The sequence below is a fragment of the Neomonachus schauinslandi genome, chromosome 10 (genome assembly GCF_002201575.2).
Source record: "Neomonachus schauinslandi chromosome 10, ASM220157v2, whole genome shotgun sequence".
NCBI classification, from domain to species: Eukaryota; Metazoa; Chordata; class Mammalia; order Carnivora; family Phocidae; genus Neomonachus; species Neomonachus schauinslandi.
The window spans coordinates 112,271,663-112,283,426 of record NC_058412.1 but is presented as its reverse complement, the minus strand read 5'-3'; the positions used below and the strand labels follow the sequence as shown (position 1 = coordinate 112,283,426).

Here is an 11,764-nt window from a genome sequence, read left to right as displayed (position 1 = left end):
CACCTGATCTCCTCCAGCCTGCGTCCCATATAAAGCCGGCAGCCGGAGTGCTGAGCACAGCTCCAGCGATCGCCTGTCTGCGCGCCGCCGCCGCCAAGCCCAAGCGGGAGCCCGAGCCAGAGCCGGGGCCGCCGCCACCGGTGCCGGCTCCGCGCTGCCGCCCGCCCGCCGGCCCGCTGGGAGCTGTCCAGTGCTGAAACCCCGCGCAGACAGCCAATCGCGCCCGGCTGGCCGCCTCCCCCCACCGGGGCCCCACGCAAGTGCCCCCGCCGAGCCCCCCGCCAGTCGCACCATGCCGCGCTCCTTCCTGGTAAAGAAGATCAAAGGGGACGGCTTCCAGTGCAGCGGGGTGCCGGCCCCCACCTACCACCCCTTGGAGACCGCCTACGTGCTGCCTGGCGCCCGGGGGCCGCCCGGGGACAACGGTGAGTAGGACCCGGCGGGGGGGGGGGGGGCTGGGGGGGAGAGGGAGGGGAGTTCGGGCCCTCCCCAACTCGGGCCACGAGGAGAGGTGCGCGCGGCAGGGAACCCCGGGAGGAGATTTCCCTGGCTGTGTGCTCCTCCCGGGCTTCCCGAGGGCCGGGCGGGCGGGGCAGGGGCTAGGTCCCTACAAAGGGAAAGTCGCAGGGTCGATCCATCCCACAGCCACGCGCCAGCCCGGACTTTGAAAGTTGTGGCCCTAGAACGTGGCTGGAGTGAGGGGTGGTGAGAGAATGGAAAGAGAGAGAGGCGCCTACGAAGGGCTAATGCTGGGGGGCTAATGCATAAGGCAGTCTGAGGGTCCTCTTCCCTGGTGGAGGGAAGGAGGCTAGCTGCCTGAGTGTACTGCCCTGGTGGGGAAGATAAGCGAGCCAGGACTACCAGTCCCTGGGGAGACAGGGCTGGCTCCTTGGGTGTAGCGGGGGTGGGGGGGGGCTCCTTCCCTTCAAGCCTGCTCCCCCTGGCGATACCAGACAAGTGTTCCCAGGCCCCCTCTCTCAGCAACTCTTTTGTTACCCTCAGCCACATGCCTGCCAAAGGCTGGGCCTGTCCTGGGGGCGGCAAGGAAGAGGGGGTTTCTAGGAGGGGTTCCCCCAAAGTGGCTCCTGGTCCCCTGGGCTGCACTTTCTCCCCACTCCAGCTTCTCAACCCCCTCCAGAGCCAGCCCTGCTGCTCCTTATAAGTCCCCCACCCCCAACACACTCCATCTCTTCTCAGAGCAAGTTCCTGCAAGGACAAGGGTTTGAGGGACAAGAGAGGTCATTTAGCCTCAGAAGGGGGTGATCTCTGAAGGGTGTGGAGAAGAATCAGAGACTGCTTCTGTAGACCCCATCCCCCATCAAGGGGATCACAAATCACAAAAGGGTTCTCCTATCATGGCCCATACCAGGCAGGTGTCTGGAGAATAGACATCTCTTTGGCAGTAAGAAATCTGACATCACATGTGGCATCAGCTTTGGGATGTGTGGGGAGGGGAGGATGAAGGAGAAGAGGAGAGGGGAGGGGAGGGGAGAAAAAGAAGAGAAGAAAGGGTTGAGGATGTTGGGGGGGGTTGAGGTGGTGAAGGCGGAGCCCAGGAGGGTGGGAGTTTCCACCTTAGGGATTTCCAAGCACTTCACCCACATTCCATCACTCTATCAAACCAGGTAGCAAGAGGGCGCTGGGCAAAGGGCTCTGTGACCTCATCAAGGTCAAAGAAATTAGGGAGTGATCAGGGATACAGCTACAGCCCCTCAGCCTCAGGCCTCCCCCAGATCCCCCAGATCCCCCGGAGAACCAACCCCCTTTTCCTTTGCCCATATGTCCCTTATTCTACTGCCCTCTTTTCTTGACCCCAGGGCCTCTTGGGGTCGAAGACAGGGGCCCAGGGATATGGCTGGGCTTGTCTGAGTGCTGGCAGGACAGAGGGTGGACCTGGGACAGTGCCAGGGCTGGGGAGTGTGTGTGCTAGGATCTGGGTAGAAACTGAAATGCCTGCAAGACTAGGATGTGGATCCCTTGGGGGACTGACACAAAGCCATGGGCTCCCACCCCCTGAAGCCCCCATGGTCCTGTCCCCAGGCCAGTTGAGGAAACCCAGAGAAGCTTAGAGAATTTCTTATACACAGCCCAAACTGCAAACTATTCCTCAGGAGGGAAGCAAGAGTGCCTTGCTTTGAATTCAGTCCCAAAACACTTTGAAAGGAGCCCTTGAGTGAATGGTGGGGTCAGGGCAAAAGTTGGGGCAAAGCTATAAGCAGGGGTGTTCCCCTGGGCGTTCTACCGGGTTTGACACCCTAGAACCACCCCTGTCTTTGGCCCTCTCCCCCAAAGGGCTCTAGACCAGCTCCCTAGCCTCCAGAGAATCCTGAGGCTGTCCTGACAGTCTGATATCTGGCCTGGAACTCTGGGAGACTAGGTCTCTGACTCGCTGTGTGACCTTGGGCAAGTGTCTTCCCTTCTCTGGTCCTGTCTCCCCGGCAGTGGAAGAGTTTGGATGCTGAACCAAGTATCCTTCCGACTGTGACAAGCTCAGCTTCTGTGAAGGTCAAGTGTGAGATGGGAGGCACTGGAGATGCCTGGATGAGGGTCTAACAGAATGCCGGGGGCCATTGTCAGGGTTTCTGTAGGACTCTGTTTACCATCCAATGCCTAGCTGAGGGTGGCCAAGTTTCTGAGACCAGGTATTTCTTGGCTTCATTCTCTGCAGGATGCCCCATAGTGAGGACAGGCACCCTGGTCTAGCTGCTTTGGCAGTGTCTGTAGGAAAGGGTTAGTGCCGGAGACCAGGGGGTGACCATTCAAGCCTGGGTATGGCTGGGAAACACAGGGACTGCCTCATCCTATTTTCAGGGGCCTCTCTCCTATCCCTGGGGTGTGGCTAGACTGGACAGTGAAGGCTCCCTCATTCCATGGGTGGGCAGGGTGCTGGGGGTCCTTAGAGAGTCTGCTGGCTCCTAGTGGCCCGTTGTCTCCGCTCTGCCGGAAATAACCTTGCTGAGCGTTTGAGGGAAGTGTGAAAAATTGCTGAGCCGACGTTTTTCTCTCCCAGCGTGTGTAAGTGTGCTGGGTAAACAAGGAGAAAGAGAGGAGGGGGGGAGGTGAGGAGATTGAAGGAGGGAAGGAGGGAGGGAGGAGAGGGAGGGGGAAGGGGGGAAGGGCCTGGGGCTGGAGAGAGTTCCAGTTATTAGAAAGATCCTCTTACAAGCCATTCCTGCAGCAATGGCTACAGGGTCAGGATGAGGCTGGTGGGAGGGGAAGCTGGGGAGGGGTGTGGGGAGGGGGCCTGTGAATGTGGAGGTCAGGAGAGCCACAGGCTCCCAACTGATGGAAGATGCAGGGCCCCAAATAAAAGAGGTATACTCCCAGCTCAGGGAATGCCTGGGAGTGCTGAGGATTCCTGAAGGACTCCTCCTCCTCCTACACACACACACACACACACACACACACACACACGCACGCACACGCACACACACACACACACGCACGCACACGCACACACACGCGCGCACACACGCGCGCGCACTATGCTCTTCTTTGCCTCCCTACTCCCTCCCTTTTCAGCCTCTGAGGGCTGGGCAAAGGGTGCGGCAGGTGCATCTGGGCTCCAGGCCTTCCCCCAGCCCAAAGAACCCCTAAATAGGGAAGGGGAAGCCTCCCAAATGGAAAAACCTCCAGGCCCTTCTGCAGAGCTCCCCAAAGAAGGGAGACTAGATTTAATTCCAGCATCCTGTCCAATACAATGCCTCATTTCGCCCCCTCCTGCTCCTCTTGCTCCTCCACTGTTTTCTGCCTCAGTGCAGCCTTCCCTTCCCCTCCTCTTCCCTGAGTGATTCTGAACACAGATTCAGTCTTGTGAAATGCCAACTCACATCCTCCTAACCCTCTCACACCCTCGCCCTCCAGCTCCACCAAGCCCACCGCTTTGCAGGCCCTGGGCCCCCATCCTGGGGAGATGCTGGGGACTCTTAGCCATCCCAGAGCAGGCTGCTGCTCATCTATCTGCAGGGCAGCAGTCTCCATGGACCCCAGCCGAAGACATCTTCACTGCCTACTTCCCTCACACCCTCACACCCTGACTCTGAACTCCAGCCGGGCTCCCTGTCCCCCTTTCTCTGTAACCCCAGCCTAGTCCTGCCTCCATACTCCTTCAGAGTGCATCTGACCCAGGCAGATGAGGGATCAATGCCAATCCAATAACACAGTTGTCTGCCCTCCACAGCTACATTAAGCCTCCCCAGCAGGCTGAGGAAGCACTCCTACTCTTGCCCATGGGCTTATCTAGTTGACCACATTACACCAGTGCCCACTTCCTCTCACTCCCTCTGATGGCGCCGGGGAGTCGCTCCAGGCCAGGCCTGGAAGCCCAGCTGAAAGTCCCCAACACATCCACCCCACACCTCAGAAAGTCCACCTTGAGAGCAGGGATGCAAAAGGGCTGCCCCAATCCCTTGGCAGAGGGAGCCCAGAGAAGGCTGGGGAGGTGCCCAAGGACACACAGCAGGCCCATCTGGCTCTTCTTTAACTACCACTTCTCCTGGCATCTCAGTCTTGGTCTAGGTCCAAGATCCAGGTTAGAGACATGTCAGAGGTCCAGGTTCCAAGTCCAGATCCAATGTCCAGTCTAACATCCAGGTCCAGATCTGAGATCCAAGCCCAACATCCATGTCCAACTTTAAGTCTAGGACCAGGTCCAAGGTCTAGGTCCAAGGTCAATGTCCGAGGTTATAGGTCCAGTCCAAGATTCAGACAAATTCATGTCCAAGTTCAAGTTTCAATGTCTAAGATAAGGTCCAGGTCAATGTTCAGGTTCAGGGTCCACGATTAAGATCCAGGTCGAATTTCTAGTCCAAGGTCATGTCCAGGTCCATTCTCAAGGCTTCCCAGGTTCAAGTCTTAGACCCACCATTAGCTTTCTCTGTGGCCTTGGACTAGTCTTCCCTTACCCCAGCCTCAGCTTCCCTTTCATGAACTCAAGCAGTTGAACTTGATCTCTTTCAGCTCTGACCTTCTAGGGATCCATAAATCTGACTTTCCTAAGAATTTGTCAGTGGGAGTGTGGAATAACAGTGGGAGTGTGTGGGATATAGAATCTGGGGCCCATGGCCTCCCCGAAAGCCTGGAGTCACAAGGGGGCCATGAAGGGCTGGAGCTAAGCATCCACTCTTTAAGCAGTCTCAGTTTGTGGTTCCTGAGGGAGAAAAGTACATCAAGTCCCTATGTCAGCACAGCAATTTACACATCCCAAAGACTCCCTGCACCCCCCAACCCCCCCCCCCCCCCACCTACACACACTATAGGCAAAGGGCAGTGAGCACAGGGGAGGATTAGCTCCAACTTACAAAGGCAAATGAGGCCAGGGAGGCCCATCACTCGCATGAGGTCACAAGGGCATAAATGGTGGACTCTGTCACAACTCCCTGGTGAGTGCTTCATCTACATGTTCTAGGGACCCCCACAGCCTAGAGGCCTCTGGGGGGCACGTGAGAGAGATGAGGCCCTCTGGGGGACACTGCTGAGGAGATGGGGCCCCCAGAGTCTCTGATCTCCCTCCCAGCTGTCTCTAGCTGCCAGCCTTTGGATAGGAAGGGAGGTTAGAATAGGCCCTCTGATTGTACCCTTCTGGAGCAGAGAGACAGTAGGGCAGAAAGCATGGGGCTTGGAGAGCCTGCATGCATTGTGCAAGGGCCTGCTGAAGATTCCCCCAAGGGAAGAGGAGGCTGCTCCACCAGCCAGTGCTAGGCAATTCAAGACCCTTAGCCACCTACTCCTATCTCCACAACCCCTTGAAAAATCTTTCCTATTGATTCCTGCAGAGCTGTGGACCTCCCTATGGGCCACAGGAATTGGGTCACAGTCAGGAAAAAACAGAATATGTGGGATTTCTGGACGGGGGGAGGGGAGGAGGGACTCTGGAATCCTCTAGACACTCCCTGGGCCTGGGTCAGTGGGCATCAGCCCCACACCCTACAGCTGTGGTCACTTTGGGCCAGACCTCATTCTGTCCCCTGATCATCTGGACCCAGGGACCCCCTCCCCAGTGGGCAGGTGTACCAGCTGCCAGGCCCTTGCAGGCGGTGGGTGTCATTTCTGGTCCAGTGCCCAGGGAACAGCTAACAAAGATGCTATAATAAGGGGAGGGGGAGGTACCAGCCCCTTTGCCCAGCTCTGTGAGCAGACAGGAGAAACTATTTTTATCCCGCTTTGCTGCTGACAGACCTGGCTTTCTGCTCAGCTGGCTGGAGCTGATTCTCGAGGCCCGAGGCCCTGGCACAGCAAGAAGCAGCTCTAAATATACCCATGCAGCAGCCCCTCCAGCTCCCACCACCAAGCAGGGCTGGGCCCTCCTCAGGAAAGTGGGCCACCACCAGGCCCCTCTCTGTTTCCGCCCATCTCAAGGCAGGGAAGTGGGACTGGGGCTGGAAATTCCCTGGAGGAAGTTTGGGACTCTGGGAATCTGGGAGAGACTGGGAAAAGGGAGTCCAGGACTAAGAGGCAGGAGGCTGGCCTAGCTCTTGTGTGAACTTGCTTTGTGACCTGAGGTGGGTCAAGGCCCCTCTCTGTGCTTCAGCTTCTGTAGGGCACTGGAGGAAGTGACTATCATGTTCCCTTAGACAGGAGCTAATGTGCACAAAGCACTGAGCAGGGTGCCTTGTACACAGTAAGTACTCAATAAGTGTCAATCATTACTTTTATTACTTTTATTTGCAAAAATTTACAAGGGGCTGGAACATTTTCTCAAGCAGCTTCTCCCCAGCCCCAACACCCCATCATCCCATCAAACACAGGCCAACTAGGTGATGTTATCTGAAGAACCCCACTGCCCCTTTTCCCCACCAACTGTAAACCTCCCACCCCCAGGAGTCTCCATCCAGTTTGGGTATTTTGGAAAAAACAGACTCTGGAGGGTTGTAAGCCCAACTCCTCTGCCAGTGACCTTGGGCAAACCTTCTCCCCTCTCTGGGCCTCCAGGCCTCGGGGCATAGCATAGTGCCTGGCACAGGGGGAGGCTCAGGGGAAGCAGCGGTAGGTAGTAGGGGTGCTCTCTATCGGAGATGCCCCCGCCCTCACCCCAACGGGCCAGACTGTTGGATGAGACTGTGTCTGTGGAGCACCTAGCACCTTAATCTTCATAAAATTCCCTTCCCACCACTCCTTTGGGTGCAGGATTCTTAATTTTTTAATGGATTCTGGACCTTCCATCTAAAGTATTAAGACTCGTAGGCAGAGAACACCAGAAGTCATTCTCAGATGACAGGTGCACGGTATCTCCGTATGTCCAAAGTATCCCTCCAAGTGGCAGGGGTGGCTCTGGTCCCTATCCCTCAAATAGGGGATTTGAGCCCAGAGAGGCTGTGTGACTTGCTCAAGGTCACACAGCTAGAATATGGGTAAAAGAGCCTGGATGAGAGCATTCCCTGGCCTTCTCTCTGGATCCCTGGCCGTTCCTGCCTCTATTGGGACCCAAACAGGAGAGCCCTGTCTCACCCTGTCAGATGGAGGACAGGCAGCTCAGCCATCTCTGGTCACCTGTGGAGCAGAGGAAAGCATCTAAAACCCATCTGAGTTCCATGCACAGTTAGAGCACAGCTTAGAGTGTCCTGAAGGGTTCTCCAGGGTTGAGGACCAGAGAGGTGGGGTGGTTTGCCCAAGGTCACAGAGCAGCCTGAGACACCTGTGTGTGTCTCCTTCTACTCCTGGTAGATTAGAAGGATATCACCAGGACATGTAGGGATGATAATGATGACAATAACAAAAGCAGCTTGAGAGGCTATTGTGTGCCAAGCATTGTACTAAGCACTTTATATGCATTAATTCATTTAATGCTATTATGAGCTCCCTTATACATATGTGGCACAAAAAGGTTAAATAACTTGCCAAGGTTACATAGACAGGGAGAGGGCTAGGCTGATCTGAGGAGGATGAGGTGGAGTTGGGGGGGGGGGTTGGGGGTGTGGAGGACAGGAAAATGGGCGTCCCTGAGGATCTCTTCAGCCACGATGCAGAAAGAATCTTTAAAGCATACCAGTCAACCTTCTTCCTATACAGACCAAATCCAGAGAGGTTAAGTAACCTGGCCAAGGTCACAAAGCAAGTTAGAACCACCTCATCCTAACATGACCACGCAAATTCTCATATAACCCCCAATTCCCCCCCACCCCCACCACCCATGCTGAGCTCCACAGCTGCTGGGAATCAGGTCTGGCTAGCACTGCCTGTCCTGAAGGCAGTTCTGCATCCATCCCCAGGCAGAGGAGCAGCCTTTGTTTGAGGCACCCCTGTTTCTATGTAAAGAGCCCCCCAGCGACTGGAATAAGGTGCTGCAGTGCCACAGGCTGCCACCAGAGGGCACCATGGGCAGGAAGCCCAATTTGGGGGAGGATTTGCCTGGTTCATTGAACTCTTATTACCCACCAAAAGTTTCCTCACCTGAACATGATGTAGAAATTACATATCCTGAGGAAAGAGAGGCCCAAAGAAGAACATCAAGATGTGTCTTGGCAGGTGCCAAGAAAACTGCAGCACAGAAACCCATCTGGGGAGATTATTATTACTAATAATAACAGCACACATGCATCGGGGGTTTGCAATGTGCCCAACACTGGGTTGGGATCCTGGCTCTAAGTTACTTTGCTGGGCATGTTACTTAATTACCTTGTGTCTAAATTTCCTGATCTATGTAAGGTGGTACCAACTGGAGTCATGAGGATGGAATGCATTCGTGTATATAAAGCCCTTAAAACAGCATCTGACACGTTAAGTACTCTAGGATGCTCATCATTATTTGTTCATTTTTCACTTACTGTTTGTTTACTCATAGACTCCTTACTACAACTGTATGCATGCTTACATTATCCCCCATTCCACAGCTGGGGCAAGAAAGGCACAGAGAGGTCAAGCAGTTTGTCTAAGGTCACACAGCTGGGCACAGTAAAGTTGGAACTCCATTCAGGCAGTGTGGCACCAAGGTGGTGCTCTTAACCAGTATGCCATCCTTATTTCATAACAGAACATGCAAGGCACTGGTCACATGATAAATGATCCCCTGCAAGTGGATCCTATACTATCTATCCCCTGAGGCACAGAGAGGTGCATGACTTGCTCAAGGTCACCCAGAATCTCTGCCAGGAATCAAGTTGTCCCAAGACCAAGTAGACAGAATGGTTTGTAGCAGATCCTGCTGGGCTGGGGACTGAGGTTGGCCTGGCAAATCTTTATCACCATTTATCACCCATTTCACAAATACTTATGGAGTGCCCACAAGATGGGGCATTGGGGATAGGAGGTGAACCACCCAGCTATAGCCCCTTCCTTGGGGACCTCTGGGGGTATGGAAAACAAGGGGAGCAGTGCAGTGGGTTCCAATCCTTGCTCCATCCCTTGAGCAAGTACCATCACCACTCCTGCTTCCATTTCTTTATCTGTAATAGAAGTGTTTTTGTGATATGTGGTCGGATGATGAAAGTGAAGCGCTGAGCACAGAGCCTGGCATGCAGTAAGTGCTCAGTAAATATTAGCTATTATTATCATTATTCTCAGTAGTTACAATGGGAAGAAATATAGCAGAGAGAGGAGGTCTGGGAGTGCCCGACAGGTATTTCACTTAGTCTGAAATAATGCTCCTTGAATGTCCTGGGGCCTGAGTACGAGGCCTGATTCCTGGAGTGGGAGGTGGGGGACCTCCAGACAAAAGGCAGACAGGAGGGGAGGAATCGGCTGCTGAGAGGCTGGGCAACCTTCCCTCCCCAATTAAAAAACTGCCAGCACCATTGCCTTCTCTGCAACCAGAGCCCCTCCCTACTGAGTCATCCATCCCCACCATCCCCAACCACTTCTGTGTGCAGAGGGTCCTGTGCCAACATCTGAAGGGAAAGAAGAAAAAATAAGGGGCCTAACCTTGCCTCCGGGGCTGGGGGACAGTCTTCACAGACTTCACTCTGTCACCATCCCAGATTTCAGATGAGAGGAAAAGGTACAGAGGCTGAATGAGGCAGGCGGTTTCAAGGAAGGAAAGCTCTGAATCCAGTTCCCTGCTTACAAAGTCCTCTCCCGCCTGCTTTCTTGAGTGGGGGAGGCTGGAAGTGGGGTGTGGGGAGAGTAGGTCTCAAGGTCAGAAGGAGAGGGTCAATTCTCCTGCTTTGCCATTCCCCAGCTTGAAACCTTGGAAAGGGGCCTCACCTTCATTGTTCTCCCGGAATCAAAAGACAATGGAAACACAACCTTGGTGCCAGGTTGATAAGTTTGTGCATATCTGCCAGAAATTCTCCTGGGAGCCCAGACCCCAGGGTCCTCAGGGAGGGTGCTGAGACCAGGCTAGGCCCTGAGGGGGAGAGGGGGGAGACAAATCAGGGTGGCCCCTGCAGTTGGGAATCCCCTGGGAGAGCCTCAGTCGGCCTGCCCACCAATCACACAAACCCAAGGTAGACAGGATTTCTGGTCCAACTCCAAAGAGGAGGGAGGAAGAGGGGGAGGTGAATTCTCACAGGGAGACTCCAGAATGCTTCTAGTGGAGCTGGGAGCAAAACAGGCTTGGGAGCAAGTACAAGGAAGTCCCCTTCCTAGACCACCTATTACTTGCCACACACCTGACCTCTTAAATCCTCTAGCAACCCTGGGAAGTGGGTCTAACAGGATTTTTAATTCATTTATGCAACATCTACTTATTGCACACCTTTTTTGAGCCAGGCACATGCTGGGCACACAGATCCAGCCCTTGGAAGCTCATAGTCGGGTGGGGGAGGCAGACAATTAAATAATCTTCAGTGAAGTCGCTTTTTCAAGCAAGTAAAAAGCGTAATTATAATAGCTAACATTTATATAGCAATTACTGTGTGCTCACTCCCTCTCTCTCTCTCTCTCTCTTTCCCGATTTCCTTACACGGAAAATGGGGATGATAACAGTAGCTACTTTGCAGGGTCTGTAAGGGTTGAATGAGTTAACATACATAATGCACTGAGGCAGAGCCCGGTGCACGCTTAATACACGCTTCTTTTCATCACTTAACTCTGCCCTTCCAAAGACTCTGGGAGGGACTGTCCAAACATAAGCTCCATTTTGTAGATGAGGAAACAGATTCAGAGAAGTTATAGCAAGCACCAGAACAGCAGAATGTTGTTAGAATAAAGACAGCATGGCCTCTGGCGTCAACCTGCTAAGGTCTGAATCTTGGCTCCATCACTTACTAGCTGCGAGTTTAGACTCTTTATTTCTCTATCTGTAAAGTGGGTGTAATAACAGTAAGACTTTCACTGCGTGGTTGTGAGCACTTAAGAAGACAGTGAACGCACAGCCAGTAGAACCATGGGGGCACCGTGCTCCAAGAGGGTGGCGTAGGGGTTGTTTTCATCGTGGCCCATGGAGGAAGGATCTGAACCCAGGCGGGACGGAGGTTCACGACAGGGACCACTGTCTTACCGGCAGCCAACGTCTCCCAAGAGCGAGCACGGGGACGCCGCGCTGCACGGCGCGGGGAGTGACCCGCACTTGGCGGCGCCTCACCTTCGTCCCCGCTCCCTTCCCGCCCCTACAGGTTACGCCCCGCACTGCCTGTCCCCCAGCAGCTACGATGCGGACCAGAAGCCGGGCCTGGAGCTGGCGCCTGCCGAGCCCGCCTACCCGCCGGCGGCGCCGGAGGAGTACAGCGACCCCGAGAGCCCGCAGTCCAGCCTGTCGGCGCGCTACTTCCGCGGGGAGGCGGCCGTGACCGACAGCTACTCCATGGACGCCTTCTTCATCTCGGACGGGCGCTCGCGGCGGCGGCGCGGCGGGGGCGGCGGGGACGCGGGCGGCGCGGGGGACGCCGGG

At 54.9% G+C, this 11,764-nt stretch overlaps 1 protein-coding gene across 1 annotated transcript in view; it reads left to right on the top strand.

The window, feature by feature from the left end:
- The first annotated feature begins 292 nt into the window (after positions 1-292).
- The window catches only part of SCRT2 (scratch family transcriptional repressor 2), a 12,310-nt gene continuing 838 nt past the window's right edge, over positions 293-11,764 (top strand). The window contains exons 1-2 of the mRNA XM_044919038.1: positions 293-425; positions 11,490-11,758. Of these exons, the coding sequence (XP_044774973.1) occupies positions 293-425; positions 11,490-11,758 (402 nt within the window). The remainder of the gene's footprint in view (positions 426-11,489; positions 11,759-11,764) is intronic.